The 23,385-nt window shown below is 49.3% G+C and overlaps 1 protein-coding gene across 4 annotated transcripts in view; it reads left to right on the top strand.

Moving 5' to 3' along the window:
* Positions 1-213: 213 nt before the first annotated feature.
* The window catches only part of ZNF609 (zinc finger protein 609), a 102,063-nt gene continuing 78,891 nt past the window's right edge, over positions 214-23,385 (top strand). For 2 of the 4 annotated variants that reach the window (XM_048519651.1, XM_048519647.1), the window contains exons 1-2: positions 214-455; positions 21,959-22,838. In XM_048519651.1, coding sequence (XP_048375608.1) covers positions 22,095-22,838 — 744 coding nt within the window. In that variant the 5' untranslated portion in view covers positions 214-455; positions 21,959-22,094. Of the gene's footprint in view, positions 456-2,346; positions 2,474-15,653; positions 15,798-21,958; positions 22,839-23,385 lie in introns of those variants that run through there. The other 2 variants (XM_048519648.1, XM_048519650.1) reach the window with 2 other exon arrangements.

Here is a 23,385-nt window from a genome sequence, read left to right as displayed (position 1 = left end):
TGGAAAGAGTCGGGTCGCCAAGGGTTCGAGAACGACTGAATGGATAACATCATCATCCTCAGGATCCGCACTCCGGGTTTTCCCTCCACTCTTTCTCCTCCCCCCCCCGCTCCTTCCTTCCTTCCAGGCGATCCTCCCTCCGCGTTTTCCTTCCAGCCTCACGCCGGGCCTCTGCGCCTGCGCCGCTTCCACGCTCCTCGGTTTGCCCCCTCCCCTTCTGCGCGCGGCCGGCGGACGGAGCCGAAGGGAGCCGAGCCGGGCCGAAGGCGGCGCGAGGACCTCCCTTCCCCCACTCTCCCCCCCCCTCACCTCACCTCGGGCGACGGCGGCGGCCGCTGAGGAGAATGGCGGCGGCGGCGGCGGCGGGGTTGTTGGCGGCGGGAGGGCCAGGCCCGTAGCGGGCGGCGGCGGCGGCTCCATGGAGGAAACGGCGGCGGCGGCTGAGGGGCGCGCCGGTGAGCGAGCGGGCGGGCGGGCGGGCGGGCGGGTCGTGCCGGGGTTGGGCTCCTCATGGCGTGTCAGGCCGGAGAGAGTCGGAGTGAGGGAAGCGGGGGGAAGGAGGCTCTCCCCTCCCCTCGTGGGTACCTCCAAGGAGGGGGGAAGAGTCGGAGTGAAGGGGGGGGGAGGGAGGGAGAGAGTTTTTTCTCCCCTCGTGGGTACCTCCAAGGAGGGGGGAAGAGTCGGAGTGAGGGAAGCGGGGGGGGGGAGAGGAGGAGGAGGAGAGCCTCTTCCTCCCCCTCCCTCCATGGGTACCTCCAAGGGGGGGGGGAGAGTCGGAGTGAGGCAAGCGGGGAGGAGGAGGAGGAGAGCCTCTTCCTCCCCCGCCCCTCGTGGGTACCTCCAAGGAGGGGGGAAGAGGCGGAGGGAGGGAAGCGGGAGGAGGGAGGAGGAGAACTCATCCTCGCGCCCTCGTGGGTACCTGCCTCCAAGGAGGGTGGGGGGCCCCTGCTGCTCCCCCGAGGGCAAATCCGTCCCCCTTTAAGGCAGGCAGGTAAATCTGTCCCCAGACCCACACAAAGCCCCGCCGTGCCATGCACGCCCGGACACCCCCCCCCCCCCCCCCCGCAGCACAGCAGCAGCCAGGCATGCGAGGGCCCCTCTGGAGGGAGGAGGAGGAGGGATGCCCGCCTGCGATGGTCTCTGCCTCTTTCCTTACAGGACACGGGAACGGGTGTGCACACGTGCATGGCGGCCCTGGGTTGCCTGGGGGCGCCCTGAGACATGTGGGGAGGCATGGTGGTTTGGAGGGCTGTTCGCAGGTGGGTGGGGAAGGAAGCCCCCACCCCCACCCCAGGGTTTAGTTGACATGCAGCAGAGCCGGGGTCCAGGAATGGGTTGGTGGGGAAGGCCAGACATCTGTTCCTGCAGGTGACCTCCCAAAGGCACCTGGTGGGCCACTGCGAGTAGCAGAGTGCTGGACTAGATGGACTCTGGTCTGATCCAGCAGGCTCTTTCTGATGTTAGTGTGGAGATGGACCTGGTGGGACCAAATGGCTGACTCGGCAGAAGGCAGCTTTGTGGGCCTCTGTAGCGGAAGGTCTTTGGGTTCGCTCCTTGGTGTCTCCAGTTAAAAGGGTAGGAGAGTGGAAAGCCTGGAACGGTGGTGGAGCATCCAGTTGGCGTCCCGATTCCATCCCTGGTGTCTTCGGTGAAAAGAATCTGGCCACAGACGTCAACCAAAGACTCTGGACTGGAGAGAGGCTGCCAGTCAGAGCAGACATTGCTGACCTTGATTGACCCAGCACTTGACTCAATAGAGGGCAACTTTATGGCCTCTGTAGTGGAAGATCTTTGGGTGTCTCCAGTTGAAAGGGTAGGAGAGTGGGTGATGGGAAAGCCTGGAAAGGTGGTGGAGCATACAGTTGGTGTCCCGATTCCATCCCTGGCGTCTTCAGTGGAAAGAATCTGGCCGCAGGTGATGGGAAAGACGTCAACCAAACACTCTGGACTGGAGAGAGGCTGCCAGTCAGAGCAGACATGGCTGACCTTGGTTGACCCAGCGCTTGACTCAGTAGAAGGCAACTTCAGCTGTCTTCAGGGTTTGAGTTCATGGTGTGGCGCTGTAGTTTGCACACTTCTTGGCCATTAGCGGCTTTGTAAAATTTCCCCTTTTTGTCAAGAAGCTTGGCGTGAGATATGTGGTTCTTACTTCTTTTTAACCCTTGTTGCAGCCCCAAGAGAAGAAGAGGAGTTTGGATTTATACCCCGCTTTCTCTCTTGTAAGGAGACTCAAAGGGGCTTACAATCTCCTTTCCCTCCCCCCCCCCCCCCCACACAAACACCCTGGTAAGAGACAGGTAAGACTGGGAGAGAATGACCAGCCCAGGATCACCCAGTAAAGCAGGGATTTGAGCTCAAAATCCAAGTCCAGCCCCTGGAGTCTTGAGAGCTTCCAGGCAAAGATTCTCTCTGGGCTTCCCCCAACCACATCAATCACAATGCTCAGATCCAACCTGACAGGTGATCGTATGAGGTGTGTATTCATGTAACGATAATATATAGTAATGGCAAAATATATTTTAGTCCTTGCAAAAGTTATGTAAAACCTATGACTATGATGGGTGTTAGCAGGTTCATGCCACTTTTGATTGACAAGCTAAATTCTTATTTTCGTGCTACGTTGTGCAAGAGATGTCATTCAAAATAAAGAGTTTTAAAATAATGCCAAAGAAGTCCAGCTCCAGCGGGCCCGGAGGTTGGTGTGGCCCTTCAGAATTCTGTGCCTCCCAGCAGTTGGGTGTTTTTGTTTCTTAACCTTTGGGACATCATTGCTTGGGTGCACCCTGGTTTGTGTGAACTGAACCTTTATGCTTGTGAGCTGTACACAGCGGCTGTTGTGATTTCTGCACCCCTGGGGTTTGCCGTGATGTATGAACCTGGCGACTTGTATTTGAACGTAGCCGTCAGATTCATTGCAAAATATTGCATCTCAGAGGATGAGATGTGGAAGGGAAGTTCTGCCTATGATATTTGATCAGTGATGGAGCATTCACACATGCGTGCCGCCTTTTGATGATCGTCCATTCATGTGCGTTCCTTGCATGCATGAGCTTCATCTGGCCTGATACTGTAAGTAAGGGGGATATATGTCAAGTTGTTGCAGGTGCTGTAGGCCTGCTTGTATGTTGTTCTTCAGGAAGCAAAGCCGTTTCTGTTCAGTGACTGATATCATAAGTATACCTTATTTAGCACGTGTGCTACTGGAAGGCTGAATATGAATCATGGGACTTTGGACAGAGTTATTTACGATGTGGACAGAAATGGGTAAATAAAGTATTGGTATGAATCATCTTGTTTTGTCACTGAACTCAGTCAACCTCATTGCTTCCTTCATACATAAACGACCCTGAGAACACAGTTTTCAGACGCATCTGTGTTTTCGAGTGTACTGCTGTTTCACATCGTATCAGCTTAGGAGCAGCAGTGGCGTAGTGGACACAAGAGCAGGTTGAAATACAATGCCCAGGAGGAACTGGGTTTGGAATTCCCTGCTGGGAGCTGGAGGAAACATGGAGGCATTGCTGGACTGGGGCACATGCCAAGCTGGAGACCTTGGGCTAGTCACAATTCAGCTGCAGAAATATAAGCCCTGCAGACCTAACAGGGTGTTTGTTGTGAGGGGGAAGGGAAAGGAGTATGTAAGCCCCTTTGAGTCTCCTTGCAGGAGAGAGAGGGGGATATAAATCCAACTCCTCTTCTTTTTCTCCATCTGAGGCATGCCCACCTCCAGAATGGGAGATGTCACACTCTCAGCAGTGCCATGTGAGGGAAGAGGGGAAAGCTACTTAATCAGTTGCTGACAGCAATAGGAAGAAACAGACAGGCAGGTTGAAATGTCCTGGATTATTTTCCCAGGATGGTCTGGGTTTGGCCCTTCAGCGTTAACATTTGCCAACATCTGCATTTGAAATTTACCCTTTTTGGAGTGGTCGCCATGCGCAAATGCATTCAAACCCTTCTCAGAATAGCAGCCGGCACTGCGTCAGAATAATTATTTCTTAAATCTGGTTTGTATCTTGTGTGCCTCATACTAAAGATTTTCCAAGCCTGCACACATCGTGCTTGCCACCTTGGGCTTCCACGGCCCTTAATGCATTGTGAAAGAGCAATCATGACAAATTGACCCTAGAATTTTGTTAAAGACTTCTTGGACCAATGCTGAGATGTCATCCACTAGTTTGTCTGCTGTTTCAGCGCTGCTGTTACCTGTTGTCATTCTTTTGGCTCTCCTTTGAGTTTAAACGTAAGGATTATGCACAGATCTCTCCGCAAATCCTAGGACTGCAACCTGCTTGTGAGATGTGACCATCCCTGTTTCCTGTCGCACAGTTTGTGTGTGATCTGTAAAAGCATACCTTCTCAAAGGTTCTTCCTTTGGCTTTTTTTCAAAAAGCCAGTGTGTGAATTCCCTTGTTCTTATTAATGCATTCCTAAAGGCAGTGAGCCCAATGTCTGTAGGCTTGGGACATCCTTAGTACGGGGCACCCAAAGTAGTACCCTGTTTCCCTGAAAAGAAGACCTACCCCGAAAATAAGACCTAGCATGATTTTTCGGGATTTTTGGAGGATGCTTGAAATATAAGCCCTACTCCAAAAATAAGCCCTAGATTCCCCCGCGCAGCAGATCTGCTTATGTGGGGGGCGCAAAATCGTGGGGGTGAGGGAAGACATCCCCTGAAAATAGTATTGAATGGTGTTCTATAACATCTTACATTTGTCCATAATCAGTCTGGGTTTCATCAGTTTGTCCAGAGGTCATATCAGGCATACTAGCCTTATAGTTTCCAGGACTGTGTTTGCAATTTTCTCGGAAAAAAGAGGAAATTTGCATTAAATATTGCCCAAGCCTTTGATTTAGAGAGAGGGAGAGAGATGTTATGGGTTATATGTTGGTGTCAGAAATTCATAAATGTTATGAACTTGCAGATTTTGAGTGAACACCATCTAACCCCATGGAAGTGCGAGAGGTGGTTGTTGGGCTTCACAGGCTGATACACGGAAAGTGTGAGGTTTGAAATGCAACTGTGTTTCTCTGCGGTAGATTAACTGGCATTTGGAACATACTGCCACATTTCCTTGTCATTTTCCGTCTTGTGTTTATGCAGCCTTAAACCTGCGCATACTTGGCTGCGTCGTGTGTCCCGGCTGTGTTTGGTAGATTCTTGACCTTGGAAGTGAGAGCAAGCAGAATAGGAAACCACCTTTCTGAATGCTGAAAGGTTTCTTGTAAACATGGTATATTTATGTTTTCAGGTGAATTGCTGCTGAAACTTACGAGAAGTGCATTTCTTCTAAGGTCCCTGTATGATGGCATCAGTAGCTGCCTCCTGATCACATGTATGCTCAGTAACAAAAAGAAAAGGAGGGCATGATGGGAACTGTAGTCTTGTGTCCCATGCAGAGGCAGGTGATAATTTCACTTGGATGCACTTCTCATACTCATTGAAGAACAATAGCAACATGCTGAAGGGCAGATCTGGGTTCTCATTTGGCTAGGGTTGAAGCCAGGTGGCTGTAGGGGAGGGTGCTTTATTGGACACTTTTTGGAACACAAAGAGACATATGGCTTTTCTTGTTCTTGGTCTCCTGTGATGCAAGGAAATAATTTACGTTGTTTGAGGGCTCACTGAAGTGTTAGGTCAGAGATATTCTGAGTCCTTTGTGAACCTTACCTCCACTGTTAGGATCAAATGTAATCCTGGAGGGTTTGAGGCTTGCCACTTGTGCTTTACTCTCTTGCAGTTTGCAAAGAATGAGATAGATAGATAGATAGATAGATAGATAGATAGATAGATAGATAGATAGATAGATAGATAGATAGATAGATAGATAGATAGATAGATTGATTGATTGATTGATTGATTGATTGATTGATTGATTGATTGCCCCCACTGCTCCTGCTTTGGCACTGGTACAACAGAGCTCCTCATATTGAGTGGCCTGCTGTCCCCCCCTTCTTGGGGTGGGTTTTTAAATTGAGCCTGGACGCCTCTTGTTTAATTTGCTAATTGTTAGCCGCTGTATAGAAATTGAATAAATAATAATAATGATAGATAGATAGATAGATAGATAGATAGATAGATAGATAGATAGATAGATAGATAGATAGATAGATAGATAGATAGATAGATAGATAGATAGATAGATAGATAGATAGATAGATAGATAGATAGATAGATAGATAGATAGATAGATAGATAATATTGACTGGAGCTGTCAGCTGTTAGATGAGATTTGCTAATGTGTTTTCACTTGCTTGGGCTACCTGTTCCGAAGTGTCACCTTAGCAGATGTTGTGTGGAGAAGACTATTCAATTCCCTGATAATGTCTTTCAAGTGGAGCTCTTGTCAGGGTCTTTTGTTGATCTGATGAAGCCCAGGTGCATCAGCCCTGATATATGCTGCTGAAAAAGAAAAAGATACATCAACATTGTGGGGGCACAAACCAGCGGGGCCAGTATCAGTCGGGGGTCTCCTATCAGCTGCAGATTTCAAACAACAGCAAAGACTTCCAGTGATTTTGAACAGTCAGTGAGTATGAAATAGATTCAGGTTCCAGAAGCTGGTGTTAAGACTAAAAAGAAGGGCGCCTGGGTGTGGAAATTGTCAGGCTGAAAGAGCACTTGACGATCGTTTGCCTGATCCCTGGCTTTTTCCTTCAAGAGCAACGCTGTGGTTTTTCCTCTGTGTGCTTTGCAGTTCGACTGCCAGCATTTCTTCTGTGGAAAGGAAGGTTCACCAGAGAAACAACCCACCCTTGCTGTCTGTGTTGATTCATACTAGGAAGTTTGACTGTTGGGGCAGTGTTTGTTCTGGAGGGCATGGCCTGCCAACAGCTTTTCCTCTGACGGTTGCAAAGGGATGGGCTGAGAGCCGTCGAATGAGGAAAAGGAGATCCCAGAAGATTTGGCAGATATTTTTTTCATGTCTGAAGTGACCAGGCAGATAACAGACCCAGTTTGCTTTGTGGGTTCTGCTTTGGCTGTTGTTGCGCACGATCGGCGTGCCACACAGCCGTTGCCTCTTCCAGTAATTCAGTTAACATTGTTGACGGTGTGAACGTTTTCCTTTTGACATGGGGAAAGGGAGCATACTTCCTTAAGAAAGGTTAAAAACTGAAAAGCGCCAATGAAAGTATAAATATACATTTTAGATTTGACATAAATATTTCCCTCTAAATCCCCTGGAAAGGTACAGGGGGCTGGCCATGAATATATTTTGTCTTGCAGTGATGACTTCAACTGTCTCCTTGCAGTTGAAACCTGGAGTAATTCCAGTGCAAACTACGGCTGTTATTTAAAACTTGTGCGTTCACAGGAACAAAACACATTACCGTCTATTAGTCTTCTTCAGACTGAAGCTAATGCTTAATACTAAGTTCGCTTTTAATAAGATTTGGTTTTATTTCATTATGCATTGTGTCGCAGACAAGCAAGCGTCTGCATTGGCTTTTTATGGTGAAGAAAAGAGTGGCCTATTTGCTTTTGAGTTTTTGCAGTGGATTTCAAGCATGTGTCCAAAACCAGGATTCTACTTCTTCGACTTCTTGTGCTGTGCTGGGACAAGACTTCCACTTCTGGAGTTTCCATTTTAGATAAATGGAATGTGTATCAATGGCTCTAGACCTGGATTATAAGAAGAAGAAGAGGGGGAGGATGATTTATATCCCCCTTTCTCTCCTGCAAGGAGACTCAAAGGGGCTTACAAACTCCTTTCCCTTCCCCCCTCACAACAAACACCCTGTGAGGTGGGTGGGGCTGAGAGAGCTCAGAAGAACTGTGACTAGCCCAAGGTCACCCAGCTGGTGTGTGTTGGAGTGTACAGGCTAATTTGAATTCCCCAGATAAACCTCCACTGCTCAGGCGGCAGAGCGGGGAATCAAACCCAGTTCCTCCAGATTAGAGTATACCTGCTCTTAACCACTACGCCACTGCTGCTCCTATTAGCTGCTGTTGATGTGCCTGTTATTTAACCAGTAAATTAATTATTGCTTATATTTGGTTTTTCTGACTGATGCAGATAAAACTTAACCAACAGCAACAGATTTAATCTGTAGAACTGCAGGCCAGTTTTTGAATAATTCTGCTTTGCTCTCCCCACCCCCCTGAAGATCACGTGCTTTCCATGGATAATTTAGAAGAATGAAAATCTTTTTGCCATTTTGCGTGAGTGTATATGTGTGCCGTCCAGGCATGGCCGACTGCATTTGCCCGCATGGCGACTTTGGTGGTCTCCCATCTAAGTACCAACCAGGACCGACCCTGCTTAGCTTCCAGGATCTGACCAGATCAGCTATTGTAAATGGTAAAACAGTATAGGTGGAAGGCTTTCATGGCCGGATTCAGCTGGTTCTGGTGGGTTTTCCAGGCTGTGTGGCTGTAGTCTGTTCCTAACGTTTTGCCTGCATCTGTGGCTGGCATCTTCAGAGGTGTATCACTGGGACATGGACAGTATATACCCCACTAAATATTCCCTTCTCACTAGACACAGTGTTAACAGACTTCCCTCTGTGATACACCTCTGAAGATGCCAGCCACATATGCAGGCGAAACATTAGGAACAAGATCCACCAGACCATGGCCACACAGCCCACAACCAGTTTAGGTGGAGTTCTCTGCTGAGGGTGGTGTTTTGGCAGTATAAACATTCTCTTGGTGAAAACTTGCAAGAGCTAGGTTACTCACACAGACAAGGGTAGGCTATCACTTGATGAAGTAGAATTATTATGCACATTTGGTGAGAGGCTTCATGTGTTTTGTAACAGCGTATTATTGGCGCCTGTTGAAGATGAGGCACATACCGTGTTTCCCCTAAAATAAGACCTACCCCGAAAATAAGCCCTAACATGATTTTTCAGGATTTTTGGAGGAGGCTTAAAACATAATCCCTACTCCAAAAATAAGCCCTACCGGTAGTTACAGATCAGGATGGTGTGATCCAGCAGGGTGCTCCCTGCCAATGAAGATGCGGCTTGCATCACACGTGACAGGGAAGCAACAGGGCTGCCGAGAGCCCGCCTTAATGAATTGTGAAGGTGCCATAATCCCCCTAAAATAAGCCCTACCCCGAAAATAAGCCCTAGTGGAACTTTTGGTGCAAAAATTAATATTAGACCCTGTCTTATTTTGGGGGAAACACGGTACCCTTCTCTCCTGGGGGATGCTGGTGACTCCTTCCTGCTGCCTAACGTACAGGAAAACTGAGCATGCTCGGTCAACAGGAGCAAGAGCTCTTCCTGTTTCTCCCAGCCTGGCTTGCAAATTTTCACCCTTTGTGCAATGCAAGTGGGTTCCTGGCTCCCACCATGGGTATTTATGGGGCTGCTAGCAAGCACCTGGTTCTGCTTGCGGCATTTATAACAGTGGTGATACTCCACAGATGTTGCCAGTGCTATGCGGTTTTCATAGCGGATCTCAGTCCTCTGACCCTACTCGTACGTCTTGATTTAGCAAGAGCTCTTAGGGAGAGAGCAGCTCTTGATGGGCTTGAAGAAGGGCAGAACAGTGCGCAATTCCAGTATTTGAGGCAAAGAGACATAATTGTGCCTCTCTCTGCCCATCGAGGGTCTGTATTTTTTCCCCCAAACACACAGATAAACTGCCACATTTGAAAAATGTGCAAGATGTGGAGCAGCAATACAGCCGCTTCCGCCAGCGGGAAAGGCAGGCGGGAGCTGCACCGTCTCTGTCTCTTGGCGCTGTTAAATCCAGATTAGAGAGTTGTTTCAGTGCTGCATTGCAGGGCGGACCTGCTGCTCTGGGGTGAAAGGGTAACGAGACCCATTCCATTCCAGCATCCCGGCTCTCACATGACAGCGGAAGAAAGATGGCGAGGGCAGGTAAGTATTCTGCTGTGGCGTACAAAACCCCGTCTAGCTCCAGCCTGCCTCGCTTAATTAGTTATTGAACGAGTGGAGCTGAAGCCATTATCCAATAAAGCAACAGACCCTTCACATCCAGAATTTGGTAATTGTGCTTGTGTGAGTGTGTGTCTGCGGAAGGCAGCGAGGCTTCCAGCGCTGCCCGTTTGTGATCTCCCTCAGGCAGCCTTTGGTCAGGCCTTGCCGCTGCCCGACGGCAGCCAGACCCAAGGCGGCGTGAGCAAGCCGAGCCAGCTTCCGGCAACCTGCGTGAAAGGCCAGGCCGTGAGGTCAGCACAGAGGCAGTCCCCCAGGCGGCCTGGGGCTCTCTTCTTGCAGCTGCCCCAGTCTGTGCTGTCTGCTGGCTGGAGCTGCCGGTGCTGCCCACATGGCTGATTTGGATTGATTCGTTCATTTCGGTCGCTTTTGCCAAGGGTGCTTTGAAGTTGGACTTGTTTGAGGGGGGGAAAAAGCTGTTCTCTGTAATAATTGCTTTTCCCCAGGTGCTCATTGGTGTGGAACAGGCATTTAGCTCCAAATCCGTCAACTGCACCAAGCAGCCACCCAGAATACTAAAATTACGGTTAGCTCAGATAATCTCCAGCACTTCCTTCTCTTCTCATCCCGTCCTTTTGACTCCGTTCTGGGAGCCGACAGAACAGCGAAGCGAGTCTTACTTTTTGTGAAAATAGCACGGGTGGGCGCCGCTGGTTTTGTCGAGCCGGTTTCCAAAAAACTAGGCTGCAGAGGCTTGCTGGATCGCACTCAGCCTAGGATCCTCCTGAGCAGGATTTCTTGAAGGCTGTGAGTCTTGATTCTGTGCTTGCTTCATGATTCCGGGCTTATGGAACCCTTACAGCAGTGAGGTCTAATGGCTCTGAGCCACTGCAATCCCCCCCCCCCCCCCCCCGGCTGATAAGTCACAGCTGACTTATGGCGATCCTTAGCACAGATGGGAACTAGTCCATAACATCTGGAGGGTCGCGAGTTTGACACCTGTGCCTTATGGTTTTCAAGGCAAGAGGCATTCAAAGGTGGCTTGCCAATGCTTGCCTCAGGGTCACGCCCTTGGACGTCCCCCGTCCAAATACTTGCCAGTATCAAAGCTGAGAGATTGGCCCAAGGTCACCCAGCAAGTTTTCATGGCAGAGTGGTGATTTATATCTGGGTTTCCCAGATTCTCACCTGACAACTTAACCATGACTACACCACACTGGCTCTCTACTACAATAATAAAATGTGGATATGTTCAGGGTGGTGTAGTGGCTAAGAGCAGGTGGACTCTAATCTGGAGAACCGGATTTGATTCCCCACTCCTCCACCTGAGGGGCGGAGGCTTATCTGGTGAACCAGATGTGTTTCCGCGCTCCTGAATTCCTGCTGGGTGACCTTGGTCTAGTCACAGTTCTCTCCGGACACTCTACCTCACCAGGTGTCTGTTGTGGGGAGAGGAAGGGAAAGGAGCTTGTAAGCGACCTTGAGTCTCCTTACAGGAGGGAAAGGTGGGGTATAAATCCAAACTCCTCCTCCTCCTCCTCCGAGCCCCTATCTTGGAGACTGCTGCTCTGTCCTGCCATAGCTGAGCACTGTGTTGTCCCCACACCCATCTGCTTTGCATGCTGGATGATCTTCTAAGCACACTTTGTTGAAAGGCCCGATTGGCCAAGTTAAGCCCTTCTGTGCTCGCATGCAGTGGTGATGGATCACGTTGCTCAGCGTTATATAGGTTCGCAAGTTGCAGCGAAAGCTATTTATGCCGTCAGATTCCTGACAGAGACGTTTGCTCTGCAGCGCCTCATCGTGATGCTGAGTTGATGCCGTGTTGTTGGCACTGGTTTTCCGTTGCTTAGGAAAGAGGGCCAGACATGCAAGTCGCATCAATCCGGTCATGGATCGGCTCGTTTGCCTGGCATGCAAACTGAGAGCAGTGGATTATTTTTGGAGGAGCAGGATAACTTCCCAGATTTCACGTTCTGTGCAATTTAGCGAGGTGGGAGGGGTTTGGCTCAGCGTCGCTCCATCTGCACGCAGCCCAGCTGTCCTTGAACACTTATCGAAGTGGCAGGGGACTGGGAAGACGAACCTCCTAACCGCGCGATGATTCAAAGCGCTGACTGGCATCTTTGATTCGAGAGAGCTCGGGCAGAGGGGGGATTACAGAGTTAAACCAATTTGAACGAGGCGTATTTCTCAGCGGACTCGACTTGGCAAATGAAGCCACCCCGGGTGATCAATAGATACCTCATGGGCAATATAAATGGGTATCATCGGCGTCGGCTGTTTCGGTTGCTCAACAGCCACCTCAGCGGTTCATTTTTGCATGGGGTTAGCAATACTTTTTTTTAAAAAGAAAGAAAGATTTCTTGCAGAGGCTCTTGAGGTAAGACCTGGAGGAACGAAGGTCTTTCTCAGCAAGTTTTAGGATGAAAAATGGCACTATTGATGGAGAATTTCGCTGTGTAGCTGCATCCTCCATCTCTGTATTTTCAGGCGTTCTTGACCCTCTTTGAAACAAGGCATTCACTTTGCAGGTTACAGCAGCATTGAGTGTTTCTATCCTTTGTTTCTATCTTCTTGTTCATACGATTGTTTTGCCATGGTGTTTATTTTACGGTAGGTACAATGAAAACAGTTTGTGCAATTGTAACCGTGTTGCTTTAAATTCTGGTGGATACAGATTTGGCCAATCGCAAACGGTTGAGCAACATTTAACTTTGGGTTAGTTGTCAGATACAGGACTTCCGTGCAGGCGCCAAATGTAATGCGCGGTGGCGTTAGAAAGCGCTGTCAAGCCGCAGCCCACTAATGCAATGTAAAATCAAATATACGTTACATAAAAGCTGTAGTTTTTCTTTTCAGACTTTATTGTAGAAAAACCCAGAGCTCATCTGTTCTTGTGATGTCTAATGGACAGCTTTCTTGGGAGGAAAATAAATTGAGTATTGAGCGTGAAGCTGATGGCGGAATTAAGAGAGGGTGGCCTGAGTGGCATGAAGGAGCCGGAAGAATACGTTTCTGCCTTTTAGCCTGTAATGCTAAGATTGGACCAGCTGATTGGATGGCGTGTTACCATGCTGCTGGAGTTCACTTAGATCAGGGGTCTGCAACCTGCGGCTCTCCAGATGTTCATGGACTACAAATCCCATCATCCCCTGCCAGCATGGCCGTCGTGCTGGCAGGGGCTGATGGGATTTGTAGTCCATGAACATCTGGAGAGCCGCAGGTTGCAGACCCCTGATTTAGATAATAACAATAAGGAGAATGATTACAGCTAGGTGTTTCATACAGTTTTATAGGGCTCTACTTGTGGAGTATTCAGTTTTGACCCTGTTTGTTGATGATAGCTAAATTTCAGGTTTCAACATCTGTAGAGTAGAGCCTGGTTAATAATGTTCAAAGACATCCACGCCACTTCTCCGGAGACCTGCTGAAGGCAGCATGCAAAGTAAAGCAGTGCAGCAAACTCTAAAAACAACAGCACACAAATTACCCACAACAAACCATAAAAGACAAGCCTGGCGTTTAAAACCAGCCTATAATAGCAGCCTAAAAATGATAGTCATAAAAGTACCCCCGAGGCTGCAAGCAGACCATGGACACACCTGGGAAACCCCTCAGTTAAAAGCCTGGGTGCAAAAAATGGTTTGGCCTGACTCCAACCGGAGTGGGGGTCAGGTAAGCCTCAAGGGGCATGGCATTCCAAGGGAAATATGCTCCCCCAGGAAAAAAACACACACATCTCTGGTCGCCACCCAACTCACCTCTGCAGATCAGGGCCAAGAAGGCGGGACTTGGGCACTGGAGAACCTGGGAGGAGATGGTTACTCACCTCTGCAAGTCAGGGCCAAGAAGGCGGGACTTGGGCGCTGGAGAACCTGGGAGGAGATGGTTCTTTGGGCATCCGAGTCCCAAGTAGTTCTGGAGTATAAAAGAGAAGCGCCGGTACTAGCATAGAGGAACCTACCGTATTGAGACGAGTCTTCACGCAAGATCTGTTCAGCACAGCAAATGAAACAGAGGAAGAGTCATTTAAGCGTAAGAAAAAAATTAGAATGAGCAAGACCGGATGTATGCCACGTTCCCAGTTGCAAACACCGTTATTCCAATGCCAGAATGTTCACATATTTGTTTTTGTTGGGACAGTTGTGTAACGGTGATGCTGACCTGCTAGGTTTTGGAGTATTTTTTTCCCTAGTCATGGGCACAAGTACATTTAGGCACATATTGCCAATGAACGATTTTGAATTGGGGGGGGGGGGGGGGTACTTTTCTTAAATGTATTAAAATATATTTTCTGAATTTAAGTCACGGTTTCATCTCGGCAGTGGTATTGCGTATACAAACAAATGTTTTTTCATCAGGAGTGGTGGTTGAAGTTAAAGGGTTAACTGTTGATATTCAAAATGTTTGCTAGTTGTGTTTGAACATTTGAACAAATTTGTTCACATTAAAAGAAGCCTGGAAATTAAGTGAGAAACAAACACCTTCTCTAATTAACATTTTTTTCAACAAACTCGTCTGTTCAATGCATGTTTGCATTTTTCCCCCCTGCTCATTTTATGTTTGCCTTTTTGAGCTATTCATTCATTGTCCAGTGGGTGAAAACCAATGTCCTTGGGTAAAGACCTTCATATTTAACATCAATCTGTAGATTATCAGCGGTCATCAGCTTATGCAGTTTATGAGATATCTCAGTTCCAGGGTACAGCCTTCTGAGCCTAAAGATTCCCACTAGCATTTCCTCCCTTCTTTCAAAGATGCGGCAGCACAGCATTCTGGGACCTGTAGTCTTTGTTGGGTTCACCTCCATATTGAAGGCAATAGATGGCTCCATTTTATTCCAGCTGTGTAGCCGTTGTCTCTTGCACAAGTTGCCGTGCTCTGTTTCCTGGGGAGACCCTTACTCAAGGTCTATTTAATTCATTAGATTAGAAGAAAAGTTACAGAGATATGCCCGGCTGCTGACCTCTTGCCCAGTTCTGCTTTTAGATATCTAGCCATTTGCTTGGTAAAAATCTGGCTGCAGTGTTGCAGCGTTTCAGACTCTGTGCCTTGGTCGGAGAAGAGCTTCCTTATTTGGACGGTGAGAAAATGGGGGAGGGCAGATCTGCTAGGATAGGGAGAAGCAGAGATTTCCCACCCCCCTTGGACAATTCCTTGAACCAAAAACAGCGAGTTAGGAAGCTCCTTTGTGCTGGCTGCTCCGTCTCCTGTGCTGGCTGCCAGCTGGCTTTCATTCAATATTGTTTTCATCACTGGAGAGAGAGAGAGAGAGAGAGAGCAAGCGCTACAAAAAGACATGGGAGTTGCTGCTTTTTTTTTTTTAATCCAAGCTAAACAAAGCAGCTGGAGAGAGCCCTTCTCTGTAGTGTGAAGAGCTAAGAGCACTGCAGTTTCCTCTGCAAACCGAGATGCATCCCCTGAGTTTCTTTAGTCGTAAAAGGAAACAAACAAAAAAAAAAGGATCCTGTATAGAGGAAAGCCGTGGGCTGCCTGCCAGCAAGAGAAGGCGGGAGGAGCAGCTGCTCGTGTTTTCATGCTGGCCTCTGGAAAAAAAAAAAGGGCCCTAAAGGGACCGGATGGGGTTAAATAGAGCTTGCAAACAGCAGTACTGGACTCCTTCCGGGCAGGGGTCTGCTCTGCGGCAGACATCTCTGCCCCAAGCTTGTCCTGTTCTGCTCCAATTGTTGCGATTGTCCCCGACTTCTCCTTCCCAAGGGCTGCCCGGAGCCAGAGGGCACGCTCGCGGTCTCGGACTGATCCCAGCAAAGCCGAGCGGTTGCCTCGCTAAAGCAGACCGCCCAGTGCAGGAGATTTTTCCACTGCTCCTCAGCTCGGGCATTCCTGGAAGTTAATCAGGTTGAAAATTACAGTCAGTCATGTCTGGAAGCGACCAGAGGCCAAGCCCACAGCTCTGCCGATCCGAACGCGGCGCACGGGTAGGAGACATTCTGTTTATGTGCTGCCTGGCTGCCAGTGGAATCGATTCACCTTTGAGTGTCAAATCATTCTTGATTAGGTTTTCTCTGCATCACGTTTCACTGCGAAAGGTCAGAAGTAACGCAGGCTGTTGGGGCCGGGCTCCGAGCAGCCAGCGTGTGTTAAAGACACAAAGGGACCTGGCTCCTTAACTGCAAGCGGATCTGTTTGCAGGGCTTTTTCGGCCCGGCCCGGTGAGATTTGTTAACGGTATTTTGATAGGGGCTGCTAGTTCAAAGCGAACTTTCAGATGCGGTGTCTAATGAGGGTCTCCTTCCCAGAACGTGGACATGGTTTATAGAGGTTGGAGCCCTTAATGGAGCTGAATGATTGATGTCTGGCCCTGGATGTGTGCAGCGTTCCCAAGTGAAAAGCCGTCTTCCTTCAGTTTTTCCGTCCCAGGATTTCTCTTAGAAATTCCTCGTTGGCTGCTTTCCAGCTGGACAAGTGAATGCATGTGCTTTCTGTTGTGCAGTGGATGGATTCTGTGTGGCGTGGTGGAAGTGGAGAAGAATGTTTGCCCTTGGACTGGGTTTTCCCCCATGTGCTTTTAATACCTTCTTGGTTTCCAGGTGCCTTCACTTCTCTAATGTATGCTTCAGAAGGGCACTGTGCCAGGAACTGGAGGGCTGAATGGGTTGTTTCAACCATTTTTCCAAGTTTACCACGCAGGGACCTGTTTGAATTTACTGCGTGTCCCAGCATGCAGTGCTCGGCTTGCTATAATTCTGAACAGAGCCATGCACTGGGGTGTGTAGTATACAAAAAGCCGAACTCTTGAATATAGTAGGAAGGTGACTGCCTGTATGGTTTTTCTCTCTCTGAGGTCACCAGATTGATTCGTGCGGCTGGGCCCTGGGATAATGCAGGCATTGTAAAGCAATATAAATTATGATTTTATAGAACTTGCCATCCTGTGAACTGTTTGTTTTGTACGTCAGAGTTTTTTCCTTGCCAGTGGAGTCTGATGTCCCTCTTTGGAGGAGCCTGCTGGATCAGACCAGTTCTCCAGCTAGTCTCGTATCCGGTTTCTCAGGAGCCAACTAGATGTCTTGGAGGACCAAATAAATAGAGCAGTAGAGTTCCTTGCTGCTGCCTCCTAGCATGTTTTTCTCCTCCTATATATGGATGCTTCCTTCTTTCAACATAGCTAGTAGTCATGGGGGTCCTATTTGGGCAGAAAGGTGACCTAAATAAATGTATTTCCCTTTCCTCCATGAACCCGTCTAACTCCCTTTTAAAGCTACCTGTGCTCATGGCTATCACTGGATGCCTGTGTTTGTGTGTGAAGTGCTATCAAGTTGTTTCCAACGCAAGGCGACCCTATGAATCAGGGCCCTCCAAAGCCTATAGTTCACAGCCCTGCTCAGGTCTTGTTAACCGGGGACTGTGGCTTCCTTGATGGAGTCCATCCATATCAAGTTGGGTCCTCCTTCTTTCCTGCTGCCTCCAACCTTTCCTAGCATCGTTGTCTTTTCCAGGGTTAGCAGCAGTGGCACTGCCATGGTACGTGAAAGACCTTCTGTCAGTGTCCCCTTCCACTACTTCTGCTGCCCAGTAATTAGCCTTCAGGTTGTGGTGGGTTTTCCGGGCTGTGTGACCATCGTCTGGTAGATCTCTGTGATACACCTCTGAAGATGCCAGCCACAGATGCAGGCGAAACATTAGGAACAAGATCTACCAGGCCACGGATAGCTTAGTGTGTTGTCTCAGCCGTGACCATTCCATCTTGAGTGACTCTGCTTGGAGTTTATCCTCTTGACAGAGTCTGGTCCCCTTTGCTCCCAGCTTCGCTGACCCACACAAACCCCCTGACCACATGAAGATGTGCATTCAAAAGTGGGGGGGGGGGGGGAGGCTGTCTTGTCCAAAGTAATACCATTGGTCAGTCAGGTTTCTTATTGTGTACTCTGGTGGTGGCTCTCCAGGGTTTCAGGTTGAGGTCTTTCGCATAAAGATAGGGGGGATAAAGGAGAGATGGGGGGATATAACTCCATACTCCTCCTCCTCTTCTTCCTCTAAAAGCTGTGGGGCAGTTTTTGTCTGCTTTTCTATGCAACTGAAGCCCTTGGGATTCTGCCTTTTACTTTATTACCATTTCACCTTTGATATTTGGCACTTCTAATAGGTTTGGGTGGTTTGTTGAAGTGAGCGTGGGAGGAGGCCCACTCGAGTCCAGCCTGGCAACTTAATTTGGTCAAAGAAAGCTTGTGTCTCTTTAGCTTTTAAGCATTCAGACGAAGACATTACTGTATTAGATAATTTAAGCACATTCTTCTGTTGTCAAGATGGTGAGTGACCTAGATTATAGCCTTCTGGAGTTCAGTTTAAGGTAGCCAAATCCTGGTTTAAGGAGTGTCATTGTATATTGCACTTTTGTTTATAAACAAGATGCAGTTGTGGATGTAGTGACTAAACTTCTGATAAATACCAATTTGGACTTTTCGTTGCAAAGTGTTTTTTCCCCCTGTGGAAACTGCATTTGTTTACCAGGAAGGTTTTTCCACCCACTGTTAATGTTGTAAATTCATCAGTCCTAGAATCTATATGTTCAGTCATGGCCGAAGTGCTACACGTCAACTCCCGTCAAACATCACACCTCCAGAAGAGCGCGGAGCCAACTCTTTAATCCGACTTTATAGCAAAGACCGAAGTCCAGGTTTTGAAGGGCCAAAGAGAATTAACTGCCGTTATTCAGAATGACTTGCAGTTATGCTACGATGGCTGGTCACTGGGTTCATTTAATTCATAGCATCATGCTGGCAGGGGATGATGGGAACTGTAGTCCATAACATCTGGAGGGCCATGAGTTTGACACCTGTGATTTAATTAGAAAACCTTACACTTTCATCAACATAGACCACTGCCTTCTGAAACTAGAAGATTTCATAGGTTTTGCAAATGTATCAAAGGAGGAAACAAGTGATTACCCTAAACCAGCGGTGGCCAACCGATGGCGCTCCAGATGTTCATGGACTGCAATTCCCATCAATCCCTGCCAGCAAGGTCAATTGGCCATGCTGACAAGGGCTGATGGGAATTGTAGCCCATGAACATCTGGAGCGCCATCGGTTGGCCACCCCTGCCCTAAACCATTCTTATATTTACAGAATCCCCGACAGTAATTATTGAATACCCTGATGAGCTTGCCCTGCAAAAAGTGGATTCTCTTTGAATATGGCACAGTTGTACTGTTGTGCCCTATATTCCCAATTGGCCATGCTGGCAGGGGCTGATGGGAATTGTAGTCCATGAACATCTGAAGAGCCGCAGGTTGCAGACCCCTGCCCCATCTTGATCCCTTCAGGGAAAAGGAATTCCACGAGGTTAGCGACGCTCCAAGAGCTCTCAGCCTGTGCCTGCTGGGGATTACTTGCTGTGTTTTGGCTCTGCGATGTGCCTCCCGCTTGTAGTTGTGACAAGAACAATAAGATATCAGTCATTCTGTGACTCTGACCTTTCTCCGAACTGGCCCACGGAAGGAGGGGCGGTTGCCGATGATCTGAGTGAGAAGAATGACTGTGTGTCTTAATGAGTCCGGCAGCCAGATCTTTTTAGGGCAAGTAGGTGGCATTAAGCTGCTATGGTTGAGTGCCGGGAGGGGGAGGGGGAAGAACTGCAACCTTTGAAATCTGTCACCCGACTCGGCAGATACGTGTCACCTCCCAGTTTTGCACTTTCTCTGCCGTTAAGATGAGAAGCCAGCCGGTGTATTTGATTTCGGCCAACCCCTCGGCTCACAGGTTCAAAATCTCCATAATGATCTGCCAGGGAGCATGGGGATTGTTAGCAGCGCATAACGGGGGAAGCATAACGGGGGAAGCGGGGGTCTGTAGGGGATTGATGGGGGAAAAAATAGCCTGGCTGCTGCAGTCCACTGCACGAATGGCTCCCTGGCGTTTCACAGCATGCCTGTCCCTGGATGCCCACTCTTGCCTTTTGTCTTCTGGGTTTGTCAAAGAAGGAAAAGAGAAAGAGCCGTGAGCTTTGAGTGCTTCCCCCTCCTGACTGCGACACGGATCATCTGCATCTGGTGCTCAGTGGGGAGAAGCAGAAGACAATAACAATACGGAACAGCCACAGCTGGACGCGCAGCCAGGGGTTTCACAGTGATACCTGACCCTTGGCTGGGGCTTGGCTGGCTATGGGGAATATTGTTTCATGTGCTGATTAGGAGCAGCAGTGGCGTCGTGGTTAAGAGCAGGTACACTCTAATCTGGAGAACTGGGGTTTGATCTTACGTGAGAATGTGCATGGAGACCTAGCAAAGAAACTTTCAAGGTCTTGCCTTGGAGAAGATAGACTGGTGGGATGTGTGTGGGGCCATGACCCAGAGCGGAGCCAGCTGAGCAGGGGAGGGGAGGACTATACTGGTGTCGTGGTTAAGAGCAGGTACACTCTAATCTGGAGAACCAGGTTTGATTCCCCGCTCTGTCCCTTGAGCTGCGGAGGCTTATCTGGGGAACCAGATTAGCTTGTGCACTCCATCATATGCCAGCTGGATGACCTTGGGTGAGTCACAGTTCTTCGGAGCTCTCTCAGCCTCACCCACCTCACAGGGTGTTTGTTGTGGGGGGGGGGGGCAGAAGGGAAGTGAGATTGTAAGCCCCTTTGAGTCTGCTTCCAGGAGACTCCTCCTCCTCCTCCTCCTCCTCCTCCTCCTCCTCCTCCTCCTCCTCCTCCTCCTCCTCCTCTCCTCCTACTCCTTCTCTCCTCCTCCTCTCCTCGTCCTCCTCCTCTCCTCCTCCTCCTCCTCCTCCTCCTCCTCCTCCTCCTCCTCCTCCTCCTCCTCCTCCTCCTCCTCCTCCTGTAAATGTACTTGCCACATACTTGTCTTCAGGGAAATATCCAGTATACAAGAACCTTCTGAGGATTGTGCTTTTGGACTCTTAATGATTGACAGGAATATGGCAGTGGGATCAGCCCTACTCCATTGGCACCGATTCATTTTGGTCATCGGACGCAGGCTATCTGTGCATCTCCGCTTCGCGCTTTTCTGTCTGCCTGCTGACAAACTGTACGTGCCGAATCAGGTTTTTCTTGACCGGTCAGCCTTGAGGTGGGAATAGCTTCATTTGTCCGTTGCGTAGTTTGAATTTGAACTTTGGCATTTTGATTTCATCACGGACATAATGTTGGTGCTCAGAAGGGTGCTGAGCTCAGGGACAACCGCATGGTGGCAATTGTCCCTGCTTGTGGCCACGTTTAACTCCCAAAGCCATTGGAGCACAGGCCCTGTGATGTTGGTAAATATTGCATGGATGCAAGCCTAAGGAGGCATATTTGGAGGTGCTCAGCAGAAGGCAAAGCAATAAGGGTGAAGTCAGGCAAGTTAGGCCACATCTCAAAAAGGATGTCGAAGAGACAGAAAAAGTGCGGAGAAGGGCAACGAGGATGATTGAGGGATTGGAGAACCTTCCTTATGAGGAGAGGCTGCAGCGTTTGGGACTCTTTAGTTTGGAGAGGAGACGTCTGAGGGGGGATATGATTGAAGTCTATAAAATTATGCATGGGGTAGAAAATGTCGACAGAGAGAAATTTTTCTTTCTCACAATACTAGAACCAGGGGGCATACATTGAAAATGCAGGGGGGCGGGGGCGGAGAATTAGGACTAATAAAAGGACACATTTCTTCACGCATCGTGTGATCAGTGTTTGGAATATGCTGCCACAGGAGGTGGTGATGGCCACTAACTTGGATAGCTTTAAAAGGGGTTTGGACAGATTGATGGAGGAGAAGTCGATCTATGGCTATCAATCTTGATCCTCCTTCATCTGAGATTGCAAAGGTCATAGCAGACCAGGTGCTTGGGAGCAGCAGCAGAAGGCCATTGCTTTCACGACTCCTGCATGTGGGCTCCCAAAGGCACCTGGTGTGCCACTGTGAGTAGCAGAGTGCTGGACTAGATGGACACTGGTCTGATCCAGCAGGCTCGCTCTTATGTTCTTAAGTCTAGGTCTGGACTGGTGGCTGCCTAGAACCCCTTAAAGTTCCCCCCTTTGGGTTCTATAGAAGAATGGTTGGGCATAAATAAATAATATGTGTGTTGATGCATGACATTTTTGGACACAGGTTTCCACATAGCCATGGTGTAACATCTGTTCTTGCTCTCCCTTTCAGCAATGATGCTGTCGCCTGGGCGCACCGTGACCTCAGGAGGTTTGAGGACTTAGCGGGAGCTGCTGCTTCATACCCCAGAAGGCTGAAGGAGCAGAAAAGAGAGCCTTGAACCTGGAGGTGGGTCGTTAACTCTAAGATGTCCTTGAGCGGTGGAGCTTCCGGAGGGAAAGGAATAGATGCGAACCCAGTCGAGACATATGACAGTGGGGATGAGTGGGACATTGGAGTCGGGAATCTGATTATTGACCTGGACGCGGATTTGGAGAAGGACCAGCAGAAATTGGAAATGTCGGGCTCCAAGGAGGTGGGGCTTCCAGCGCCGAACGCTGTGGCCACGCTTCCGGAGAACATCAAGTTTGTGACCCCGGTGCCGGGGCCGCAGGGCAAGGAAGGCAAATCCAAATCCAAGCGGAGCAAGAGCAGCAAGGACAGTGGCAAGGCCGCCCCAGGATCCGCTCTGTTCACTGCAAGTGAAGGGACCAGTGGCAAGAAGGAGGCGCAGGGGCGCCCTGGGGACGGTGTGAACTCTGGCGGCCTAGTGGCTGCCGTTGGCCCAAAGGGCTCAGAGAAATCGGCCAAGGCTTCTCGCAGCGTGGCTGGCTCAAAGAAAGACAAGGAGGGCAGTTCGTCCAAGAGCAAGAAGGAGAGGAGTGAGGGGGCAGGGGCTCCGGCAGAGAAGGATCCCGGTGTCCTCCAGCCCCTCGCTTTGGCTGTCAGGGTGGGGCAGTATGACGGGGGCCAAGGATCTGAGCCCGCTGCCGAGCAGCTTGGGAGTATTGCTATTGACACAGGATCCGCACTCAACCCTTTGGGAATTAAGTCGGAGCTGGAAGATGGTGACGGGGAGTGCCGGCAGCTCAAAAAGGTGAAATTGGAGAAGGTAAGACATGGGCTGATGATTGGGCCTGGTTCGAGTGGTGCCGGAAATAAGGGACAGTGCTTGGACATTAACCACCACCACCACCACCACCACCCCCGCCGCCCCGGTCCCTTCCCACATCATGCCTCTCTGTAACCGGGCAGAGGTGTTGCTCCTTAACCCGTGTTAAGCTTGGTTGTTGGCCAGGGGCCGGAACGCGAGGCTGGTTGGATCAATTTCACTGCAGGGCCTCCTGCATTGGTGTGTACAACGATGTACAAGAACTTGCAGAAAGGAACATTTTTCAGGCGGAATCTGCTGCAGAATCTCCTTTGGAAAATGGCTAAAAAGTGGTGTTGGTTTTTATTTGGTTTTTTGGAAGCCAGCAGCATGCCCTGTGGGGCTTTGGTCTCTCAGCAGCAGATTGTCTTAGCCTGCAGCATATATAGGACACAACACATCAGGCGTTGCAGTTTGTGGTTCTATATCAGGGGTCTGCAACCTGCATCTCTCCAGATGTTCATGGACTACAAATCCTGTCAGCCCCTGCCAGCACAGCCAATTGCCA

The sequence above is a fragment of the Sphaerodactylus townsendi genome, linkage group LG17 (assembly GCF_021028975.2).
Source record: "Sphaerodactylus townsendi isolate TG3544 linkage group LG17, MPM_Stown_v2.3, whole genome shotgun sequence".
Taxonomy (NCBI): Eukaryota; Metazoa; Chordata; class Lepidosauria; order Squamata; family Sphaerodactylidae; genus Sphaerodactylus; species Sphaerodactylus townsendi.
This window is presented reverse-complemented; position numbering and strand designations above follow the sequence as displayed.